This window comes from Mobula hypostoma, chromosome 8, assembly GCF_963921235.1.
Source record: "Mobula hypostoma chromosome 8, sMobHyp1.1, whole genome shotgun sequence".
Classification (NCBI taxonomy): Eukaryota; Metazoa; Chordata; class Chondrichthyes; order Myliobatiformes; family Myliobatidae; genus Mobula; species Mobula hypostoma.
This window is the reverse complement of record NC_086104.1, coordinates 15,054,877-15,080,743: the sequence shown is the minus strand read 5'-3', so window position 1 is coordinate 15,080,743 and position 25,867 is coordinate 15,054,877. Positions and strand designations below refer to the sequence as shown.

General features: G+C 39.4%; 1 protein-coding gene across 8 annotated transcripts in view; it reads left to right on the top strand.

Moving 5' to 3' along the window:
- Positions 1 to 25,867, top strand: part of ahctf1 (AT hook containing transcription factor 1) — a 172,030-nt gene that overhangs the window by 91,814 nt on the left and 54,349 nt on the right. For all 8 annotated transcript variants that reach the window (XM_063055491.1, XM_063055489.1, XM_063055490.1 and 5 more), the window contains 10 exons: positions 1,498 to 1,751; positions 3,325 to 3,505; positions 4,881 to 5,088; positions 5,299 to 5,415; positions 7,946 to 8,030; positions 11,777 to 11,927; positions 12,903 to 13,035; positions 17,375 to 17,556; positions 18,671 to 18,732; positions 20,239 to 20,367. In XM_063055491.1, coding sequence (XP_062911561.1) covers positions 1,498 to 1,751; positions 3,325 to 3,505; positions 4,881 to 5,088; positions 5,299 to 5,415; positions 7,946 to 8,030; positions 11,777 to 11,927; positions 12,903 to 13,035; positions 17,375 to 17,556; positions 18,671 to 18,732; positions 20,239 to 20,367 — 1,502 coding nt within the window. The remainder of the gene's footprint in view (positions 1 to 1,497; positions 1,752 to 3,324; positions 3,506 to 4,880; positions 5,089 to 5,298; positions 5,416 to 7,945; positions 8,031 to 11,776; positions 11,928 to 12,902; positions 13,036 to 17,374; positions 17,557 to 18,670; positions 18,733 to 20,238; positions 20,368 to 25,867) is intronic.

Here is a 25,867-nt window from a genome sequence, read left to right as displayed (position 1 = left end):
TTTACCCTTTATATACTTAAAAAGAAAAGCTGGACACTGTATACCTTGTTTCTATGCCTGAAAAGAATATGAACAGTTAGTTATAGCAGTAATTCACTTTGGTTCCAAGGTTAGTGAGTTTGATGCATGAAGAGTAATTAAACAGGCTTGTGTTCTCTAGAGTTCAGTGAAATGAGGGGAGATCTCATGGAAGATGCTTAAGATTCCTGTAAGTGTTGACAGGCTAGTTGCTGGCAGGATGCTTTCCCCACTTAAAGTTTATGTCCAGACGGTACAGCTTCAAAGGACAAGGTAAGCCATTTAGGACTGAAATTGTATTTCTTCAAGCAAGGAATTCTTAACATTCTCCGCTGTGGAGATGCAGTCATTGAGTTCATTCAGACAGAGATTGGTAGTTTTCTGGATGTTACAGGAAAAGAGTGATGTGATGTGTAAAAGTAGTTGATAAAGCCATGATCTTGGTGAATGGTGGAGAATACTCAGCCAAATGGCATTTTCGGGCACCCATTTCTTCTGCTGTTGTGGAGTCCTTTTCATTTATATATTAAACCTAATGAATAATTAAAGGATGGGTACCCCTAGATAGTAAGGAAGAATTAACTTTTGAAAATATAGGTAATCCCCACATTATGGCCATTTGAGTAATGGAAATTCATCCTTGGGAAAATTGGCAAGTCGCTACTGAAAAACTTGAAAGTTTATTTTTGTCTACTCATGTTTCTTGACATGTACAGATGCAAGTTATGGAAGTTTAGGCTGAAAGCTTTTCTAAGAACACAGCCTCTCCTCCATTAACATGAGGATTATCCGTATCTAAGAGGGGTACCTTTATTTATTATCTAGCTATTCTCCTTCCTTCTTCCCCCTCCCACCACCCTTTTTTTTTCCTGGCGTCTTTTCCCCCTTCCTTTCCAGAACTGAAGGAGGGTCTTGACCCAAAACATCGACTGTTTGTTCATTTCCATAGTTGCTTCCTAACATGCTGAGTTCCTCCAGCTTCTGTGTGTGCGTTGCTTTGGAACAGCATCTGCAGAATTTCTAGTGTTTGTTATTGATTATCTACTTGCAATTGGTTTAGTTTGGTGTGTGTGCTTTTATTTGGTGGAACCAAATAAAAGAAGGACACACTGTTTTGAAGACAATCTCATCTCAAATAGTTTCAGCAAGCATGCGTAAGCCTGTATTATTTACAGAAATCTGATCACCAGCTTGCTTATCCATCGATGGAGTTACTCATTACAAAAGTTACTCATCCCAAGTTGCTGTTAATAGATAGTGATTGGAATTTATCTTTGTAACATTTTGGGGGAAAAGCTGAGTGCCATTCTGAGAGTAGTTATGGATTATGCAATCTGCCTGCAACAGGAGTTGATTGCACGTCTGATGAGCACAGGTTTGTTTTTTATTGTTTGCTTTTTGGGTTATCACTTTCTTGTGCAGCTGAGTTTTATATTCTTGAAGGCAAGCAAGTTAATGGCTCTTGGGTTTCTTTTTCAGGCAGAAATGGATTGTCTTGGCTGGCGTGTGGTGCTCATTTGGAGCTTCTTAACTCGATCACAGGCGAACGACTGTCTGCCTATAGGTTTTGTGGAATTGGAGAGCATCCACCCACCATTCTGGCAGTCAAGGAATTTTGTTGGTTGAAAAGAACTGGACTATTGATTGGATTAAAAGAATCTGAAGGTAGCATCCTCTGCCTTTACGACCTCTCAGTTTCCCGAGTGGTTAAGGCAGTGTTTCTCCCTGGAAAGGTATGTTTATGTAATCATCCTCCACTGACAAGTTCACGTGCTCTTTACTTAATCAACTCATTTCTTTAATAAGTTCTTATTTGAAGTTTTCATGATACTTAATGTTTGGGGAATAAATAGGGCCAAAGTTGTGTTTAAAATTTTATTTCAATTTTCATATCCTTGCACAAAAGGCAAGGAAAAATGAAAAATAGCTTTGTCTTTCAATTATTCTTTCAACTACTGATACTTGGTCTCGTATGTGTTGTTCCTTTCTTGAATATCTGTTTTTATAAAGATGCCTTTAAACCTTTTTAAAAATGTGCCCTTATTTATGAAGAAGAAAATATTGAGTGATTGGATACTTACTTTATCATAACCTTTTGTGTTTTGTGGAATTACTAATAAAAATGTACATATTTCACATGTGAGAAGTTTCACCATTATATACAAATTGTCCCATGATACTGACGTGTCGTTGGATCCTGCTTAAAGTCACATTCATTATCAGTCATGCAAGGTTCTCTTTAAATAAGTTTCTGCAGTCCCACTTGAAATTATAGTTACAAATGCCATGCTACTATAGAGTATATTTAATTTTATTTGATATGTTGCAAAAGCAATTAATTAGCATCATTATAGCTCGCAGATGAGCAAATAGCATTCTAAAAGATAAATTTGTTTTCTTATTCTGGTATAACAATTTGCATTCTGACGGTGGTTCTTTTGTGTATATTGGAATTTGTTTTCCCTGTTTATACATGCTTAAATGAAGTTATTTTACTGGAAGTGGCATTGTTGTTGCTCTTTAAAAATGAAAGTATATTTTTAATCGCGATGCACTGTCAGTATCCAGATTTAAGCCACTTCAATCAAAATGACATACGCTCTCATTCTGAACTATTTTTTCTTCCTGATTTTTCAACTAAGTTAGTTTCATGAAATAGTTCTTGTGTAAGGCTGATTAGTGTTAGTGGTTTTAACTTGGTTAATGGTTCAGCTGGCAAAGTGCCACTTGGACATAGGATGGATTGGCTTTATTATTTGGAACCATGTTCTGTTCCATTCAAGTTTAAAAAAAAATAATAATTCTCAGTTAAGTGACTGATTTCCCCACTCTAATGAAATCTAACTTTTGATGAGTTTGCTCTTGTACTCAATCCTGGAGTTTTGTTTGAGTTGCTTACATCTGAACAGGGTGACTTCCTATTGTAGGTTGGTCATTTCATGCCTGGTTCTTTTTGTAAATGATGCTTATGTGCAATCTTGCCCTGAATATTTCTTTTCCTGAAGCAAGGTAAACAAATACTTTCTTCCCAACATTCATTTCTCGGTGCATTCACGTGGCTTGGCATTATGGGAAAGCAGGTGACAGTGTTCTGATTCCCCATTTATTAAGATGAGGTAAAAGTAATGTAATAAGGGTGTTTTATACCTTTGATACATTTCATTGATGTTCAAAACCACAAGTTAGCAGAATGCTGAGATGACACATTATAAGTTACATATATACCATCGCATTTTGCTTTTGGTGTAACATTTTAACGTGGTATAGAGCACTTTTATATCGTATTTTTAATTTCTTTCATCTCAGGTAGTGGCCATTGAGCCAATTGTTAACCATGGAGGTGCAACAGCTAGCACACAGCGTTTAAATCAAAGTCTCCGGTGGTTTTTTGGTATAGTAGCAGTTGTAACTGACACTGGACATGTTCTTCTTATCGATCTGTGTCTGGATAATTTCGCCTGCAGTCAAAGTGAGCAAGAACCAGCAGGTAAATTTGCTCATCAAAAATTAGGCTTGCATATCCATCGTTATTTTCATTGCTTCAAAGTGCCCTAAAATGTATTGTAGCCAGTGACGTACCGTTTGAACTGTGGTTATTCTTGTCATGGGAGAGTCAGTTAAGCACAACAGGCTTCGATAAGCATCAGTATGATAATGACTAAATAATATGGCCTTCATAAGCTCCGTTGTTGTTTAACAAGCATGTCAACACTTTGTAAGAAAGTAAAATGTCAAATATCAAAGCAAGAAGTATTTGAGTTTGCACAAGATGCTATATCCTGGATGATGAGCCCAGTGAATTACATCAGCAATTGCCTGACGTTGAAGTAACTAAATCAGTCATGCAGTGTGTGCTGGGGAATCAGGAACCTTAGTTGCTGTTCCCAACATGGTCGTGGAATGCTGCAGCTCATGAACAGCACCCAGTTCGACCACTAATTTTCTGCATTGCAGCATTTTGGATGATGTGTTTCAGATTGTGCTGTGAATAACTAGAGTTAGTAGAAAGGCAGCGTCAAGTTCCTGAATGTTAACTGCCTGATGTCAAAAAGTCACTACATAGCAAAAAGCAAGAAATGTGTTACTGAAAATGATCATTTGGCCAATAGATATTTTTCCCTACATTTGATAGATAATTTCCAGATTGAATATCTAATCATGCCAGTTAATTGTTGCTATCACTTCGATGTCACCTAATATCATTAGATCCAGAGTTCTCAGTCTCTTCTCGGCATTTTTCTTGACGCACGCATACTTCGCATCTGTCTGCAGATTGTTAGCAACACTTCTGAAGACTTAATAGGTTCTGCACCTAGGCTGATGACACCGTTCTTACCTCTACACAACCATTTCAGTGCCTCTTTGTTGCATGGCAGCTTGGCTGATATTCCAGTATCCTGGATGAGTCAACATGTTAAACTTTATCCCATCCTGTCTAAATGTAGTCCTCTGCTTCCTGGGCAGTGGTTACCACAGACTGTCAGGCCTTTGACATTTTTAATCTCTAGACCAGCTGTTTTTCATAATGTCAGTTCTCTGAGACATTCTTGCAACGCAGCTTGTATTGTCAGGTACCAATTATTGTCAGCTATTGTTCCCTCCTACATGATGGTGATCTGAATTAGAAAAGGTGTCAGTAAAGAAGTTCTGACAATAATCAGTCAAATGCATGCATATGTTAATTTTAAACCTGAAATTAAGTATCATGGTGAATTTCATAAATAATCTGAAACATTGGATGATATTGTTTTCCAACCAGGTACAATAAACTGTTCTGTAACTTCCTTTCATTTGGTACCTGCTTCATTAAAACATTGAATTAAAAATATTTTTACTTGTGTTCTGACTATTTAATCTTTCAGACCTTGAAGTGGTCAACGGATCACCTGCTGAAATTCCACGAATGAGGGAGAATGTGATGAGGGAAGGGCGACATCTTTGTTTTCAGTTGCAGAGTCCATCAAGGATAGCAGCCACTGCAATTCGATATGTCCTCAGAACAAATCAGCTTGTTGTTGGCTTTGCAAATGGTTATGTTCAACTCTGGAACCTGAAGTCTTTAAAGAAGGAGTAAGTAATGGGAAATAAACTTATTGCTTAACTATCTGCAGCATTTTCAGAAGCTTCTCAACTTCCACACAGATTCCCTGAAATCTGCCGTGTTTAATTTCAGTTTTAAGATGGAGGGATTCTGAAGTTCAAAGTACATATAGTAACAATAGATAAAACTTCTAGTAATTCTTTAAAAGTCAGTTTGATGAAAACCTTTACTTGATACAGATACCACTCTCAGTTGGAAGGAGGGAATGTACCTGTCTATGCATTCACTTTTCAAGAACCTGAAAATGATCCTCGGAATTGTTGTTACCTTTGGGCAGTGCAATCTGCTCAGGATGGGTGAGTGTCTGCTCATAATTATAAATTACAGTATGTGTGCATGAGAGGATTATTTTGTGTGTATATTGTGATTACCTATGAATATAAGATGGTGGGGCAAGATATCTCTATATCTAGACCATTATGTCTATCTTGGATGAATTGAAAGTTAGTGCCATTTATATCTGTTTTCTTCAAAGTTCAAAGTAAATTTATCAACAAAGTACATGTATGTCACTGTGTACAACCCTGAGATTCAGTTACTTGCAGGCATATTCAATAAATCTATAATAGAATAATAACCATAATAGAATCAACGAAAGACTGCTCCAACTGGGCATTCAGACAGTGTTCAAAAGACAACAGGCTGTGCAAATACAAAAGAAAGAAATAGTAATAATAAATAAATAAGCAATAAATATCAAGGACATGAGATGAAGAGCTTTGAAAGCGAGTCCTTAGGTTGTGGGAACATTTCAATGATGGGGCAAGTGAAGTTGAGTGAAGTTATCCCCTTTGGTTCAAGAGCCTGAATTTGGAGGGGTAATAACAGTTCCTGAACCCGGTACTGAGTTCAGAGGCTCCTGTACCAGCTTCCTGACAACAGTAGCGAGAAGAGAGCTTGTCCTGGTTGGTGTGGGTCCCTGATGGATGCTTTCCTGCGACAATGCTTTGTGTAGATGTGCTCAGTGCTAGGGAGGCCTTTGCCCATGGTGCACTGAACCACATCCACTACTACTTGTAAAATTTTCTGTTCAAGGGCATTGATAATACATCTTTCCCTCCCCCCCCCCGCCTTCTGCTTTCTGCAGGGATCGCTCCCTATGTGACTCCCTTGTCCATTCGTTCCCCCCCCCCCCCCACAATCCCTTCCCACCAATCTCCCTCCCAGCACTTATCCTTATAAGGGGAACAAGTGCTACACATGCCCTTGCACTTCCTCCCTCACCACCATTCAGGGCCCCAGACAGTCCTTCCATGTGAGGCGACACTTCATCTGTGTGTCGACTGGTGTGATATACTGCGTCCGGTGCTCCCGGTGCAGTCTTCTATTTATTGGTAAGACCTGATGCAGACTGGGAGACCGCTTTGCTGAACACCTACGCTCTGTCTGCCAGAGAAAGCAGGATCTCCCAGTGGCTACACATTTTAATTCCACGTCCCATTCCCATTCTGATATATCTATCCACGGCCTCCTCTACTGTAAAGATGAAGCCACACTCAGGTTGGAGGAACAACACCTTATATTCCATCTGGGTAGCCTCCAACCGGATGGCATGAACATTGACTTCTCTAACTTCCGTTAATGCCCCATCTCCTCTTCTTACCCCATCCCTTTTTTTAATGATTTTTTTTCTCTCTCTCTCTCCCTCTCACAATTCCTCCTTGCCTGCTCTCCATCTTCCTCTGGTGCTCCCCTCCCCCTTTCTTTCTCCCTGGGCCTCCCGTCCCATGATCCTCTCCCTTCTCCAGCCTTGTATCCCTTTTGCCAATCAACTTTCCAGCTCTTGGCTCCATCCCTGCCCCTCCCACTTTGAAATCTCTTACTATCTCTGCTTTCAGTTAGTCCTGACGAAGGGTCTTGTCCCGAAACATCGACTGTGCTTCTTCCTATGGATGCTGTCTGGCCTGCTGCGTTCCACCAGCATTTTGTGTGTGTTCATTGATAATACCATACCAGTCTGTGATGCAGCTAGGTAATATACTCTTCACCACATATCTATAGAAGTTTGTCAGAGCTTTAGATGCCATGCCAAATCTTTGCAAACTCCAAAGGAAGCAGAGGCGCTGCTGTGCTTTCTTCCTAATTGTACCTAGGTGCTGGCCCAGGGCAGGTCCTCTGAAATGATAATACCAAGTACCAAGGAACTTAAAGTTGTTGACCCTCTCCACCTCTCATACCCCGATATGGACTAACTTGTGGACGTCTGGTTTCCTCCTGAAGTCAATAATCAGCTCTTTGGTCTTGCTGACATTGAGTAAGCGATTGTTGTTGTGGCACCATTTAGTCAGCTTTTTAGTTTCCCTCCTATACTGATTCATCACCACCTTTGATTCAGCCTATGTTGTCAGCAAACTTGTAAATGGCGTTGGAGTTGTGCTTAGCCACACAGTCATGAGTGTAAAGTAAGTGGAGCAAGGGGCTAAGCACACAGCCTTATGCATTTACCCTTCTAGCTTCATAAAACTGTTTTGTACTGCTGTCATTATGTGGTCAAGCAGTGAGAATTTAATTGGCATTGAATTAAGTGAAATCATCACTTTTGGGAATTGAATTTGAATAACTGAATATATTGAATGTCATTGGAAATGACACTTACAGCAATTAAAGAGTAGACATCTCCTTAGTTTGTGTATTGAAAAATATCAGAACCAAATGGTCATTCTAAGGTTGAATTCCTTAATATTTTATATTTTGAAAAAATAAGCCTTTTTTGTTTAATAAATATAACTTCAAGGAAACAATAAATATACAGTGTAGAACCACACCTTTTCACTGATGAGTTAGTTTCAAAAAGAAATGACAATGTGCACTTTCCTTTGTTTTTAGTGAAGGAGATGTGGTAAGCCTGCACCTACTGCAGTTGGCATTTGGTGATCGGAAGTGTTTAACATCAGGACAAATCCTCTATGAGGTACTGATATGTTTTTCTTTATGCTACAGAGCTATTTTATTAAGTCAATAACGCAACGGAATCCAAGTTAATGCTGAACAAGCAATGATGGTTTGAGTCTGAATTGTGACATAAAGTATTAAGAGAACACTGACAGCCAATGTTTTGAAATATATTTGTACATGCAGCAGTTCAAAAATAAAAGCAAAGTCTTATCCCACTGGTAATTTTGCATTAGATTATCCATTCTCCAATAATTTAATCAGTGTTTCACATCTGCCATTCCTTAGTGTTCTTTAGTGTTACAATGGAGAGTATATTCACATTTGTACGCAGAGGTTTAGTAGTGTTGTTCGGAAGAGTTTAAACTAACTTGGCAGGGCATGGGCAGGAGTGATAGTGCTGAGGATGGGGTAGTTGGTTTACAAACAGAGGCTGTGTGTAGTGAGCCTCCTAGCAAGGAGAGGTCAACAGAATTGTGGTCAACAGGATGAGTTGCAATTTAAAAGGCGGACAGAATCAAAAAAGGTGAATGCAAGACTGCAAGGTGTTCTATTTGAATACACACAGTATATGGGATAAGGTAAATGAACTTGTAGCACAGTTACAGATTGGCATGTATGACGTTGTGGGCATCACTGAATTGTGGCTGAAGAAAGATTATAGTTGGAAGCTTAACGTCCAAGGATACACATCCTGTCGAAAGGATAGGCAGGTAGGCTGAGTGGGTGGTGTAGCCTGGTTAGTAAAAATGAAATCATATCATTGGAAGGAGGTGACATGGGATTGGAAGGTGTTGAATCGTTGTGGGTAGAGCTAAGGAACTGCAAGAGTAAAAAGACCCTTATAGGAGTTATAGACAGGCTCCCAAACAGTAGTAAGGATGTGGTCTGCAAATTACATTGGGACATAGAAAATGCTTGCCAAAAGGGCAATGTTACAATAGTTATGGAGAATTTTAGTATGCAGGTAGATTGGGAAAATCAGCTTGGTACTGGATCCCAAGAAGGGGAATTTCTAGATGCCAACAAAATGGCTTTTTAGAGTAGCTCGTGGTTGAGCACACAAGGAGATCAGCTATTCTGGATTGGGTGTTGTGCAATGATCTGAAATTGATTAGAGAGCTTAAAGGTAAAGAAACCCTTTGTGGCATAATATGATAGAACTCACCTTACAGTTTGAGGAAGAGAAGCCACAAGTCAGCTGTATCAGTATTTGCAATAGAGTAAAGGGAATTACGGAGACATGAGAGAGGAGCTAGCCAAAAGTGATTAGAAAAGAACACTGGCAGGGATGATGGTGGAGCAGCAATGGGCTAGAATTTCTGGAAGCAATTTCGAAGGCGCAGGATAGATACATCCCAAGGGGAAGAAATATTCTAAAGGCAAGATGACACAACCACAGTTAACAAGAGAAGTCAAAGCTGACATGAAAGCTAGAGAGGGCATATACTTGAGTTAAAATTAGTGTGAAGTTAGAGGATTGGGAATCTTTCAAAAATCAACACAAGACAACTAAAAAAAAAGTCATTAAGAAGGAAAAGATGGAATACAAAAGTAAGCTAGCTAATAATATTAGAGAAGATACCAAATGTTTCTTCTGGTGCATAAAGTATAAAAGAGAGGACCACTAGAAAATGATGCTAGAGAGGTAGTAATGAGGGGACAAGGAAATGGCAGATGAACTGAATAAGTATCTTGCATCAGTCTTCACTGTGAAAGAAGACACTAGTAGCATACTGGAAGTTGAAGAGTTTCAGGGGGCAGAAGTGTGTGAAGTTGCCCTTTTTAGGAGGAATGTTCTTGGAAAACTGAAAGGTTTGAAGGTAGATGAGTCACTTGGACTGGATGGTGTACACCCCAGAATTCTGAAAGAGGTGGCTGAAGAGATTGTGGAGGCATTAGTAATCTTTCAAGAATCAATGGATTCTGAAAAGGTTCTGGAAGACTGGAAAATTGCAAATGTCATGCGACTCTTCAAGGAGAGAGGGGGGCCGAAGTAAGGAAATTATAGGCCAGTTAGACCTCAATGGTTGGGAAGATGCTGGAGTCGATTGTTAAGGATGTGGTTTCGGGCTAAGTGAAGGTACATGATAAAATAGGCCATAGTCAGCGTGGTTTCCTAAAGGGAAAATCTTGCCTGACAAATCTGTTGGACTTCTTTGAAGAAATAACAAGCAGGATAGACAAAGGAGAATCGGTTGATGTTGTGTACTTGGATTTTCAGAATGCAGTTTACAAGGTGCCACACGTGAGGCTGCTTAACAAGATAAGAGCCCATGTTATTACAGGAAAGATACTAGCATGGATAAAGCAGTAACTGATTGGCAGGAGGCAAAGAATGTGAATAAAGGGAGCCTTTTTGGTTGGCTACCGGTAGCTAGTAGTGTTCCACAGGGTTTGTGTTGGACCATTTCTTTCTAACGTTATATGTTGATGACTTGAATGATTGAATAGGTGGCTTTGTGGCAAAGTTTGCAGATGATGTGAAGACAGGAGGAGGGGCAGGTAGTTTTGAGGAAGTAAAGAGTCTACAGAAAGACTTGGACAGATTAGGAGAGTGAGCAAAGACATGGCAGATGGAATCCAGTGTTCTGAGGTATATGGTCCTGCACTATGGCAGACAAAATGAAAGGGTAGAGTAATTTCTAAATGAAGAGAAAATTCAAAAATCTGAGTTGCAAAAGGACTTGGGAATCTTTATGCAGGATTGCCTAAAGTTTAATTTGCAGGTTGAGTCTGTGGTAAGGAATGCAAATGCAATGTTAGCATTCATTTCAAGAGGACTAGAATATAAAGGCAACAATGTAATGTTGAGGCTTTATAAAGCACTTGTGAAGCCTCACTTTGAGTATTGTGAGCAGTTTTCGGCCCCTTATCCAAGAAAGGATGTGCTGAGATTGGAGAGAATTTCAAAGAAGGTTCGCAGAAATGATTCTGGGATTGAAAGGCTTGTCATATGAAAAGTGTTGGATGGCTCTGGGCCTGTACTCACTAGAGTTCAGAAGAACGAGGGGTGACCTCATTGAAACCTATCGAATGTTGAAAGCCCTCTATCAAGTGGGTGTGGGGAGGATGTTCCCTATGGTGGGAGAGTCTAAGACCAGAGGACACAGAATAGAGGGGCTTCCTTTTAGAACAGAGGTGAGGAGGAATTTCTTTAGGCAGAAAGTGCTAAATCTATGAAATTTGTTGCCATGGACAGATGTGGAGGTGAAGTCATTGGGTATATTTAAGGCAAGTGTTGATGGATTCTCGATTGGTCAGGGTATGAGAGATACAGGGAGAAAGCAGGAGATTGGGGCTCAAAGGAAAATGGATCAGCCATGATGAAATTGAGCAGACTGAATTGGCCAAATGGCCTAATTTTGCTCCTGTATCTTCTGGCCTTATTGTCTTAATAGATATGGCACACATTTGCTCATTTAAAAGAAACAAAGTAGAACAGTATAGGACCATATTGTGCTGTTAACTATTTGAAGTGGTCACAGAGAGGAATCTTACAATTTGCAATACTGCACTACTGAATACATGTTTGTAAAGCAAGGAGCAGGTGAAGATAGTAATTGATATATATATAGTATAATATAAAGACTAAAACAACTATAAGATATTATATCTGAAGACCCTAACCTTGGTTTTATTGGCTATAGTTTGATTGTCTGTGCTCCCAAGTAAAATGTACTTTTGAGGTTAAGACACATTTAAGGACACAGTGGTTTACATTTATGTCCAGAGTTTCTAAATGGCCTTTCTGTTTTCTTGAAGGGCTTGGAATATTGTGAAGAGCGTTATACTCAAGATCTTACAAATGAAGTGCTTTCTCCAAGAATGCGGAATACTAATGCTCGGCTGCTGTGCTGCCAGACGATAGAGAAATTTAGGAATCATGCTGATAGAGAAGAAAGTATGACTGAGGGTGAGTTTAAGGTGTTACTTATACACGCATGTTAAATCAATTTTAATCACTTATGAAGGCCAGAGGGAAGTGTTGCTGCTTTTCTCCAAAGCTGTTTATCACTGCCTGCCTTCAGGGAATTATTACAAACTTTATATATGCAGTATTCACTTTATGAAATTTTCTAATGCAGATTGAATTATCTATTCTTAACATAAGTGAGTCACTGCCACACATAAATTCATTTTCCAAAATGATATTTTCTCATTTTCAACTAGTACATTTAAGGTAAAGGATGGTGTTAGAACTTCATACATTACTACATATACGGGATCCATGTTATTAACTTTATGCTTCATTAACAAAATGTCACTTGACTTTCCACATGTCAGAACTGGAAGATGCTAACAGTTTGATTTCTGTTGGAACTGAGCAAAGGGTGTTTTACAGGGATTTTGATCGTGGAAGCTGTCAGATGTCAGACTTGTAGAACATAGTCATAACCCCAATGTATACCGGTTCGAGTCTTTTCAACTTCTCACAGAATCACCTGACTGGAATGCTTTAAAGCCACATAGGCTTCTTCACTGGCACCTGAGTACAGTTGCAGTTCAATACTACGTTTTGAAGTTCCGTGTACTCATTTATTGTAAGACTTTGCACGTTCAACTGTGTGACGTCCAGTGAATCTGAGCAATTCCAAAGAATATAGCTTTGATGTTTTAAAACAGCCTTACTGCACCCTTAATTTGGCTTGTCACTTGGGCTTTAAAACTCACCTATAGTAAGCATTCAGTTCTGCAAATTCAGAAATAGAATAGAAATATTTCCTCTGAGGTTGGCAAAATTCACCCAGGTGGAGCCATTCAGTAGTATACATTCTAATATTAAATTCAACACTGTTTCACTGTCTGAAAAGCTTAACAAATTAAGTTAACTGATTGTAGTGTATCCTTGTGCTTAACAAAAAAATTAAATTGAAAATTTTGTTTCCAGCCACCTCACCGGACACCAGTGTATCTGTTTTCAGTTGGCAGATGAATACATATGGGCAGCGCAAGCCCTCTACTTATTTGGGCATTTTTGATATCAATCGTTGGTATCATGCACAGATGCCTGATTCACTAAGGTAAGAAATCTTTTTCCCTTTGCATGACTGTTAAAGTGCAAGTGAAAATAGTTACAGGTGAAAGTACTTGGTCAATGTAAATGCTCGTAATTTAAGAAAATGGAGGAAGAGGTTTGGAAGATTTACTTCATTGTATGGCTTTAAATCAGAATTTTGAAAGGGTGCCATTAGTTGGAAGCTTTTCATAAGGTGCACAACACTAGAAGTGGCCAACTGCAGATGCATTTAAAATAGCACTTTCCAAGGTGAGGGCAGGCTTTGGTGAACATTTTTATGGTAGTAATAGGTAGAATCTGTCTGGAAAGTTTAACGATGCAGTCTATTTAAATGTCAGACCTTCAGCAAAGGCTTTTTACTACCATTAACCAGGGATTTGATGTGATTGTCAACAAACTTGTTAAAGGTAGAAACAAGTAACTACATTTATAGAATTCTTATTCCTGCCTTTTGAATTTTAAATACTTGTTTTCCCACTGGAAGCAATCAACAAATCGAGCAACATTTGTGAAAGGAAAAACAGAAGTAACGCTTGTAGTCATTGGATTGATCATCAGACTTGTAGAAGGGCTCACAAAAACATGCAGATTTGCAGTGTGTGGAGAAGGATGAATAGGATAAAGGTATTTAGGTTGCCATGGAAATATGCTATAAACAAGGTCAGCCAGTTGATGTATTAAATGAGGGCAGTTCTGAAGGAACATTAAAGTTTTGAAATGAGGGCACTTAGAAACTGAACACAAAGGAACATGAATTGTCAAGCACAGACCTGAGAGGTATGTCCAGTGTGTCAAGCTATGTGAATGGAGTGGAAGGGAACTGATGGATGAACCAGATCGGAAACAAGCACACCTGAATTTGCAGAGCTGAATATTAGTTCAGGAAGACTTCAGTGTGACCAGATGGAAATCTGGTTCTGTTCCTCAGCCTTACACTAGGTCTTGTTAAAATGGTTCAGGAGGCCACCGACTGGTAAGAATGGGAGAGGTATGTAAAAATTAAAGTGACAACAGGACCTAATAAGACTTATCCCACAAAGCAGTTAACTGCATTTGATTTTTTCAGTCTTGAAGTGATCACTGTGAACAGCGAATGCAGAATATGAGATTGGAAGAAATGTGTAGATTGCTACTTCATCTAAAAAGACAGTATGGGTCCCAAGGTGGTGGTAAAAGAAGCGGCGGGGGGGAAAGGCCTTGTATTCTATGCAGTTTCGTGGAAAAGTGCTATAAGAATTGGAGCTTTGGTGAAGCAGACCAGGGAGTTGTGAAGAAGACTATCTATGAAATGTAGTCAGGCAAAGTAGGGGAAGAATAAGATGTATGCAGTGGTGGAATTTCATTAAAGGTGGCATTAATTGTGAAGACTGATCCATTAAAAGTGAAGACTGATGGACTGGATAGTGAAGACCAAGGAAACTCCTGTGGTTATTGTGGCTGGGAAAAGAGGAGTGAGAGCAAAAGCATAGGAAATGGAAGAGATGCAGTCAGGGATTCTGCCAACTATGGTAGACAAGAAGCTACTGTTTGGAAAGAAGCATGATATCTCAGAAGTACCTGTGTGATCTCTCTCTGCATTTGTCGAGTTTCTCCAGCATTTCTTATTTTTATTTCATATTACCTGCATCTATTGTCTTCTCATGTTTTGAGGCATGAAGAACTTCAGTGCCCATCACTATTGACAGAGCTAGCTGTGTAAGGAGAGAGCTGCCAGACTCAACATAAAGAATAAACTGGACTTTGTGAATAATCTACTTCTTTAAAGTAAATTTATTATCAAAAGTACAGGTATACATATCTGTCACCATATATGGAATACTCAATAAATCCACCAGCCATAATAGAATCAATGAAAGCCTGCACCAACAGGGTGGATAACCATTTTGAAGAAGAAGATAAACTGTGCAAATACAAAAAGAAGGGAAAAAAGAACTAATAGTACTAAATAAATAAGTGCAGTGATGTTGAGTGAAGTCATCCCCTCTGGTTCAGGAGCCTGATGGCAGCAGCTAGAAGCGAGCATGGCCTGGGTGGTGGTGGTCCCTGATGCTGGATGCTGCTTTCCTGTGACAGTGTCTCTGTAGATGTGCTCAATGGTGGGGAGGGCTTTACCCGTGATTGACCAGGCCGTATCCACTACTTGTAGTATTTTCCATTCAAAAGTATTAGTGTTTTTATACCAGGCTGTGATGTGGCCTTTCAATATACTCTCCACAAAATCCATCAAAATTTATCAAAGTTTTAGATGTCATACCAAATCTTTGCAAACTCCTAAGGAAGAAGAGGAGTTGATGTGTTTTCTTCGTAATTACACTTAAATGCTGAGCCCAGGACAGGTCCTTTGAAGTTAGGACAGGTCCTTTGAAGTTATAACACCAAGGAATTCAAAGTTGCTGACCCTGTCCACCTCTGATTCCCAGGAGGACTGGCTCATGGCCTTCTGGTTTCCTCCTCCGGAAGTCAATATTCAAGTCATTGGTCTTGCTAACATTGAGTAAGAGATTGCTGCTGAGGCTCCACTGAGCCAGATTTTCAGTCTCCTAAATACTGATCTGTGCAACCCCAGGGTATTCCAGTCCAGATTAGTTCATTCTTGATCTTCAGCAGTATGATGGAGGCTGCCAGTGACAATGCTGTTAAATGGTACTTACTAATGACTTTCTCATCAATCATGTGATTGACAAACACGAGAAACTCTACGGATGCTAGAAATCCAAGGCAACAAACAACAAAATATTGGAGGAGCTCAGCAAGCCAGGTAGCATTCTATAGAAAGGAATCAACAGTCAACGATTCGGGCTGAGACCCTTCATCAGGACATGCAATTGAATTTGCCAGACCTGATTGATTCCAGATCTCTCAGCCTTGGTTCACACTGAATTCTAGAATGAAGTGAGAGTGACTGCCCTCGACGTGAAGCCATACTGTAATTTGACAGGGTTTTATCAAGGAGACCTGCTAAAACTCAAGTCAGCAAGCTGTCTCAAAAAAGAAGCTTGTTGTGATTGTTAGTATCTACAATTGTGTCATCACAAAAAACACTGTGTGATGCAGCTTCAAGCCAGTCGGGCATTAATTTTGGTCAGTTTGTGTGACTGGACCCAAGAAAGAACTCAAACTGGTTGATCTACTGAAGATAAATAGTTAAAATATCCCAACCTGGATTGAGATTTTTTTTTCAAAAATATGGAAATTTATAGCTTTTATATATGTGTGGTGAAAATTATTTTGATATTTGTCATGTGTTCTTTTATCAGCTCATAGTATTTGCATAATCATCAGTAAACAAAAGACACCATGTTAAAACACAAGAAAACACTTTATTAGAACTAACACGTATGCAATGCAGAAAGCAAAACAAATGTCTACAGTAGTAGACATGTCTCTCTGTCGTAACGTACTTGTCCCTATCATCTTGGCACTAACACTGGCTGGTCTCCTAGCCCAAGACAAAGCTCTCCCCTACATTAAGAAAATTCAAAATCCTTTACACTCATACTTTTCTATTCCTTGGTGGTACCAGCTGTACTCCCTTATCTCTTAAGAATTACAGCCCAGACAAACATGTTTTTCACCACACTCCACTATTACAGCTTCAGACTGGAATTTCCTCGACTTTTTCAAGACATCACTGTGGACCAGTTCTCTTGACTTTCTCAAAACAATCTCACTCCAAATTAAAATACGAGAAAATCTGCAGATGCTGGAAATCCAAGCAGCGCACACAAAATGTTGGAGGAACTCACAGGCCACGCGGCATCTGTGGAAAAGAGTAAAGAGTTGATGTTTCGGGCCGAGACTCTTCATCAGAACTCGGGTTGGTCTTGCCCCTATCCGTCGACTGTTTACTCTTTTCCATAGACGCTGCCTGGCCTGCTGAGTTCCTCCAGCGTTTTGTGTGTGTGTGTGTGTTGCCACTCCAAGCTAATACCATTTTGTCTTTCATTTTAGCTTATACCAAGGAGGAATCTTGTTTAACTCTTCCCTTACAATATGTAATAACATGATTGGATTGCGTAATTTGAAAGTTTTTATATTGAAGATTATATTTTAGTGTAATTGATTTCAATGGAAGTGGATACTATGGCTAATCGAAAATTGAAAATTCTGAAACTTGACAGTGTAAAGGTTATAGTAAACAATCCAACTTCCAAATAATAATTTAACCCGTCCACGACATATTCTGCATTTCAGTACGCAATTTTTGTAGAAGCCTCAATGAAATAGATATAACAAAGAATTTGTATCTTGTCTATATATCTCTTCATGGAGCCTGGAAAGGAATTTTCTAATTAAGCTTAAAATTGTGATATCTGATTTAATTTAATGGTTTTTGTTTCTAGAGCGGGTGAGAATCTAGGTAACTGCCCCTATTTTGCGTTATGGTCTCTGGACACTGTAGTGGACATGACCTTCCCATATTATCTGCTGGATGTCTCAGTACATGAAAGAAGCCTTAGCCGTGGAGTTCCTCCTTCATATCCTCCACCAGAGCAGTTTTTTAATCCTAGTACCTTCAATTTTGGTAAGTGCACTGCACAACAGCAGCTGATCTTAATGTTATAGCTTTCTTATGATAAAATGTGAGATGAAATCCAAGTTGGTTGATTAGTGACTGTGAACACAATTTTTGGAACTGTGATAAAATACAGCCCTCTAACTGACAAATGGACACTCCTCATCCAGCCAAACCCCAGAGATCAGCTGAAAAAAACTAATGTTAAAAGTTAACACTGGAAGTAGAAAATGCTGTAAATACTCAGCTGGTCGAAGAGGAACTGCGGATCAGTGATTGATGAGTTTTGGCAGAATTATCTGACCTTGTCTAAGAAACAGTAGGAATGATATTATTGTCCATTAACAGTCAATCAATGCATGAAAGCTTACTCATGAGGTTGGTGCATGTGCAGTGACACGTTATTTCAGTGTCTATTGAATGTTGCAAGAGATTCTGCAGATGCTGTAAATCTAGAGCAACACAATGCTGGAGAAACTCAGCTGGTCAGGCAGCATCTATGGAAATGAATATTTGTACAATAATTTCTTTAGACTGTTGGCAAGTATCCCTTCAGCTGCATTAAATCTTAAGTTTGATGGTTCTCCCTCTTATCCTATCTTCCACTTAAAGCTTTTGTTCAAAACCCACCACTTGGTTCAAACATTGATTTGCCTGTTTTAATATCTCCTTGTCTATATCTTTTGGATTTACTCTGAAGCCTATTAGGATATTTTACTATGTGTAAATTCACTCTTTTCTTGTAATATAAAAATGTGAATGGCAGAGAGTGGAGGAAGGAGCTGCTCATGAATGCTTTTATGGACGTTTAAGTACAAGAACCTTTGAGTGATTTTGATTTTTGTCTTAGATTTCTTAATTATTCTTCATATATTTCTGTCCATTCTGGTTTTGTTAATTATCCCCAACATTTATGTCTGGTTATATTGTTTTTGTTGGTATTGTATTTTTCTTTTATTTTTTCAGAGGTTAAAATGTGAATCATTCTAACTGAAAATGTATGATGTGTCAGAAAGTAAACCAGAATTAAACCTAGGCAAGCAAATTTGCATTGAAAATAGTGTAAATGAATCAAAGTTGACTTTCTTTCTATGGTGTCTCAATGATTGTTTTTTTTTTGTAGATGCAACTTGTTTGCTAAATACTGGACTTGTACATATAACAGGTTCTGGGTTTCAAAAAGAGGTGAGTTCAGTACAGTTTTTAATACTTATTTTAATACCATTTCAGTATTTATTTGAGGTAATATTTGTGACCAATTAGATATTAAATTGATTGTAATTTGAACCTTTTATATCTGTTTTAAACATTTTTTTGTTTGTCCGTAGTTACTCTTTAAAGTCTGAGACGATATTTTCAATATTTGGGGTTTGATTTGACTCATCAGTCCTTTGATATGCTATAGTAGTCTGCAGCACACTGTGCATCTGTAATTAATTTAATGTGGGTTGCAGCATTGAAGGAAGCCATTTGATCCATCAAATCCATGCCATTTCTCTATAAGAATACTCAAGATAATTGTAGTCTGCATCCTAAACTCATAGTGACAACAAATACTTTTCTTTCAGTTACTTATCCAGGTCCTTTTTGAGTGCTGCAATTGAACCTCCTTCCTAAACATGTGCTTCATTCTGCATACTATATGCACCATATACAATATACATTTTTATCTTGTCACTTGTTTATTCTTTCCACTTGTTGCCATTCCGTCCCAAGTTCATGGCCACAGTATCAGTCAGGACTGTCTATATCAGTGAACTGAATGCCCACCAAGAGGTCCCACCTCTTGAGAGGCATTCTATCCAACTAGTAAATGAACCACTTCTTCCAGTAATGGCCTGGAGTCTGAGGAAGATAAAGATCTCTCTCCAGGACTCTTTTCTAGCCATCTGTATGTATTATCCCCCTCTTTCTAGCCAGACTATATGTATTATCTGTCTCTTGCTATGCTGATTTATATACTACAGACTGCACTCTTGAGATAGAGGTCCTGCTTCATTAAATTCTGCCTGCACACCGTTATCACCATTGGTTACATGAAGAAGTCCCCATTGCAGTTCTCTAGACACTGATGTTCTTAGTATCTCCTGATAATTCAGTTAACCGGATTCTGCCTTGATTTCTTCCACTTACTCAAAGCCTTCGAAGTGACACAATGGTGCAGCTAATATAGCCGTTGTTGTCTCAGTGATCTCGGTTCCCTCCTGAACTCTGCTGTCTGTGGAGTTTGCATACTTTCTCTGTGACCATGTGTGTTTCCCCCTGACGCTCCAGTTCTCTCCCACAGTTTAAGCGTTAGGTTAATTAACTGCTGCAAATTGTACCTAGTGTGTAGATTACTGGTAGAATAGAGGATGAATAGATCACCGGGCAAAATGAGCACGTGAAGGAAATTACTCTGGGCCTATGTCATAAGGAGATATTTGTTTAGGTTGCTCATTGACATGCAGGTTTTTAAAATCCTGGACATTTGAAAATGTAATATGGTGGTAGTAATTGCCTTACTGCTGCCAGATTGATTTTGAAATTTGTTCTTAACTACATTAGTCTGCATTCAGCTTCTGTAAGAACTTGGAACAGAGTTCTGTGATTCTATATTGCAATACTTTATTGGGCTAATATGTAATACTTATTTTAATAGAATTTTGTTGGAACACTGCTGGCCATCAAACTTTTGATTACGTTTTCCAGACTTTGAATTATTTGAAGAAAGCCGGTCCTTTTCTTAGTGAAGCTATACCTGATGGTTATAGTCGTTGCCTGATGGCTGGGCTTTTATCTCCGAGACTTGCAGATGTACAGCCTTCATGCCTGTCGCAAGTGAGTACAGAATGAGATCTATTAACATGCATAAATGAATAGTAAAGGACAGGTAAACACTGTTTCCTATGTTGAGTTTGTGATCTAATTTGTAACATGAAATTATATAGACTTTATTGAATGTTATTTAATTGATTCTGAGATAAGTATTATAAGTCCTTGAAGTTACAATAACTATATTAATTTTCAAAGTGAATTATTGATCTGTACCTCTGCAACTTACCAGGCTGAGTTTCATTATTTTACTTGCACTAATGAACTGATTCATTGAATGTGTTTCCTTCCATTAAAAGTAAATAGTCTTTCCTTGCTTCGTTCTCTATAGAACAAGAACTTTCCTTCAGATAGCACCTTCAATGTCGTAAGATGTTACAAGAGATCTCTAACACAAAATGGGGATATTAAGACAAGTGAAAAGCAGTTACAGCATTTTAAGCGGGGAAGAGGGAAAAGGAAGTGGAGCAGTTAAGGATAACTTGTATAACAGAAATAATTTATTGTGTGATGTTTTTACCAAACAGCTTTGATCCTTACAAATGATGGTTGTACTCCGTTAAATTTTTAGTTGTATTAATTCAACATTTATTCTTTGACTTGTTTCCTCATTTCTAGAGACTCATGTGATGCCAGTGATGTTCATATCCTGTGAATAAATAACCAAAGTTATCTGCAGTTTGTTTTTAGTGTACAGCACAGTACAGGTCCTTCAGCCCATGATGCTGTACCATCCTTTAACTCACTCTTAAGATCAATCTATCACTTCCCTCCTCCATAGCCCACCATTTTTCTATTATCCATGTGCCTCCCTAAGAGCTTCTTAAATGCCCCTAATGTATCTGCCTCTAGCACTACCTCTGGTAGAGCATTTCACATACTTGCCGCTCTGTTTTATTTTTTAAAAACTTGCTTGATGCTTCCCTGGTATCATGGATTCTTGATTACCTGACTGGCAGACCACAGTACGTGTGCTTGCAACACTGTGTGTCTGACAGAGTGATCAGCAGCACTGGGGCTCCACAGGGGACTGTCTTCTCTCCCTTTCTCTTCACCATTTGCACCTTGGACTTTAACTACTGCACAGAATCTTGTCATCTTCAGAAGCTTTCGGATGGCTGTGCCATAATTGGATGCATCAGCAAGGGAGATGAGGCTGAGTACAGGGCTACGGTAGGAAACTTTGTCACATGGTGTGAGCAGAATTATCTGCAGCTTAATGTGAAAAAGACTAAGGAGCTGGTGGTAGACCTGAGGAGAGCTAAGGTACCGGTGACTCCTGTTCCCATCCAGGGGGTCAATGTGGACATGATAGAAGATTACAAATACCCGGGGATACGAATTGACAATAAACTGGACTGGTCAAAGAACACTGAGGCTATCTACAAGAAGGGTCAGAGCCGTCTCTATTTCCTGAGGAGACTCAGGTCCTTTAACATCTGCCGGACGATGCTGAGGATGTTCTACGAGTCTGTGGTGGCCAGTGCTATCATGTTTGCTGTTGTGTGCTGGGGCAGCAGGCTGAGGGTAGCAGACACCAACAGAATCAACAAACTCATTCGTAAGGCCAGTGATGTTGTGGGGATGGAACTGGACTCTTTCACGGTGGTGTCTGAAAAGAGGATGCTGTCCAAGTTGCATGCCATCTTGGTCAATGTCTCCCATCCACTACGTAATGTACTGGGTGGGCACAGGAGTACATTCAGCCAGAGACTCATTCCACTGAGATGCAGCACAGAGCGTCATAGGAAGTCATTCCTGCCTGTGGCCATCAAACTTTACAACTCCTCCCAATAGGCTGGTCCTGGACTTATTTCATAATTTACTGGCATAATTTACATATTACTATTTAACTATTTATGGTTCTATTACTATTTATTATTTATGGAGCAACTGTAACAAAAACCAATTTCCCCCGGGATTAATAAAGTATGACTATGACTACTGATATCCTTCCCCTATATTTTCCTCCAATCACATTAAAATTATACCCCTAGTATTAGCCATTTCTGCCCTGGGAAAAAGTCTCTGGCTATCCACTCAAGTCTGTGCCTCTCATCATCTTGTATACCTCTAACAGGTCACCTCTCCTCTTCCTTAGCTCCAAAGAGAAAAAGCCCTACATTGCTCAACCTATCCTCCTAAGAAATGCTCTCTCGACCAGGCAGCATCCTACTGAACCTCCTCTGCACCATCTCTAACACTTCTAAAGGTTATAAAGTTATATCAAAGTTAAGCTAAACTTTAAGAAAGCTGCATCACTGTCTGGTATGGAGGAGGGGGTGGGTGGGGGCGACTGCACAGTATCAGAAGAAGCTGCAGAAGGTTATGAATTCAGTGGGCTCCATCTGGGGTACTAGCCTACAAAGTACCCAGAATATCTTCAAGGAGCAGTGTCTCAGAAAGGCAGTGTCCATTATTAAGGACCACCAGCACCCAGGGCATGCCCTTTTCTCACTTTTACCATCAGGTAGGAGATACAGAAGCCTGAAGGCACATACTCAGCGGTTCAGGAACAGCTTCTTCCCCTCTGCCATCCAAGTCCTAAATGGACATTAAGTCCTTGGACACGACCTCACTTTTTTTTAATATATATTCTTTCTGTTTTTGGCACTATTTTTAATCTATTCAATATACATATACTGCAATTGATTTACTTATTTATTATTAGCATTATTTTTTCTTTCCTCTCTATTATGTATTGCATTGAACTGCTGCTGCTAAGTGAACAAATTTCATGACACATGCCAGTGATAATAACCTGATTCTGATTCTATTGAGCAGCAAGGTAGTTGGACACATCATTCCTGACCTTTAATGATGAGAATGAATCTGCTATTTGAGTCATTTGTCAGATGACTAAAGCATGAACATTTAGTCAGCAAAGATGAAGACTATTTTTGAACTAAATTGTTTTGTACCATAAATGTTTGGAGAGATGGTTTTAATTTTTTTTTCAGATAGGTTTTGAAGAAATAGGTAAAGAGAAGATAACTAATAAAAATCACTTTCCTATTTAATTGTTAGCTTGCTGGTTTGTTGCATGGTCTGTAAAGTTTAAGTGATTAGTAAATTTCTTAAATAGGACAATAGTTTTTGATGTTCAAATACTGTGGATTCATTGATGCCTTTTAAAGAGAGGCCCTTTAGCTCTTTTGGAGTGATACATTTGTAGAACTACTTCATTTCGGCTCCAACAACATCCATTTAACCTTACCTTGTTAGTGTATATGTGGAGTTTCCATGTTTTCCCTGTCAATATATGGCCTTTTTCCTGAATACTGTGGTTTACTCACACATCTCAAAGACATACAAGTTGATATAGAAACATAGAAACATAGAAAATAGGTGCAGGAGTAGGCCATTCGGCCCTTCGAGCCTGCACCGCCATTTATTATGATCATGGCTGATCATCCAACTCAGAACCCAGCCTTCCCTCCATACCCCCTGACCCCTGTAGCCACAAGGGCCATATCTAACTTCCTTTTAAACATAGCTAATGAACTGGCCTCAACAGTTTGCTGTGGCAGAGAATTCCACAGATTCACCACTCTCTGTGTGAAGAAGTTTTTCCTAACCTCGGTCCTAAAAGGCTTCCCCTCTATCCTCAAACTGTGACCCCTCGTTCTAGACCTCCCCAACATCGGGAACAATCTTCCTGCATCTAGCCTGTCCAATCCCTTTAGGATCTTATACGTTTCAATCAGATCCCCCCTCAATCTTCTAAATTCCAACGAGTACAAGCCCAGTTCATCCAGTCTTTCTTCATATGAAAGACCTGCCATCCCAGGAATCAATCTGGTGAACCTTCTTTGTACTCCCTCTATGGCAAAGATGTCTTTCCTCAGATTAGGGGACCAAAACTGCACACAATACTCCAGGTGTGGTCTCACCAAGGCCTTGTACAACTGCAGTAGTACCTCCCTGCTCCTGTACTCGAATCCTCTCGCTATAAATGCCAGCATACCGTTCGCCTTTTTCACCGCCTGCTGTACCTGCATGCCCACTTTCAATGACTGGTGTATAATGACACCCAGGTCTCGTTGCACCTCCCCTTTTCCTAATCGGCCACCATTCAGATAATAATCTGTTTTCCTATTTTAGCCACCAAAGTGGATAACTTCACATTTATCCACATTAAATTGCATCTGCCATGAGTTTGCCCACTCACCCAACCTATCCAAGTCACCCTGCATCCTCTTAGCATCCTCCTCACTGCTAACACTGCCACCCAGCTTCGTGTCATCCGCAAACTTGGAGATGCTGCATTTAATTCCCTCATCCAAGTCATTAATATATATTGTAAACAACTGGGGTCCCAGCACTGAGCCTTGCGGTACCCCACTAGTCACCGCCTGCCATTCTGAAAAGGTCCCGTTTATTCCCACTCTTTGCTTCCTGTCTGCTAACCAATTCTCCACCCACACCAATACCTTACCCCAATACCGTGTGCTTTAAGTTTGCACACTAATCTCCTATGTGGGACCTTGTCAAAAGCCTTTTGAAAATCCAAATATACCACATCCACTGGTTCTCCCCTATCCACTCTACTAGTTACATCCTCAAAAAATTCTATGAGATTCGTCAGACATGATTTTCCTTTCACAAATCCATGCTGACTTTGTCCGATCATATGGTAATTCATTGCTGTAAGTTGCTTCTGCTCTGTAGGTGAGAGGTAGAGTTGGAGCAGATTGATGGAATGGAGGGAGAATAAAATGAGATTAGTGTGGAATCAGTGTAAATAGCTGCTTGTTGGTTGATGTGGATTTTATTAGCCAGAGGACTGGTTTCTGTACCACATGACACTGGCTGGCTAAACCAAATAATTTCCAACATGCTTTTCAGTAGGGAAGTTATTCACTTTTTCCACTTTGAATTGAAGCTCACTGTCAATTTGCTTTTCATGTGTGGTACTCATAGAGCCACAGATAAATATATGTGTGTGAGTGTGCGTCTCTATATATGTATGTGTTAATATGTATATGTATACATAGGCACACACGAGTGCATACAATTACAACATGGTAACTTGTCCTTCCGAACACAGACTCCATACCATCAAGTACCTATTTACACTATACTTACACTATTCCCCTTTTTTTTTTTTACCAGTTATCTACACAGTAGGGGGAATTTAAAGATTCATTTATTATCAAAGTATATAACTCTGAGATTCTTCTCCAAATAGCAATGAAACCAAAAGAAATGGCAGCACAATGATCAACTCCCCTCCCAAAATCCCCTCCACATGAAACACAGCAAGAGCATTGACCCTAATACCTCCCTTCCCCGCACAAAACACAAGAACATCAACCCCAAAATCCCCCTCCCCCTATACACAATGTCATAAGAACAACTAAACTCCATGTGTTTAGATTACTGATGAGGGACTGATTCACTTTGCAGAGTCTTTGATTACTCAGTAAAAGCAGGTGTTTCTAGAGTCAGAGTACAACAGCATGGAAACAGGCTCCTTGGTCGATCCAGTTTAGGAGTTCCTAAC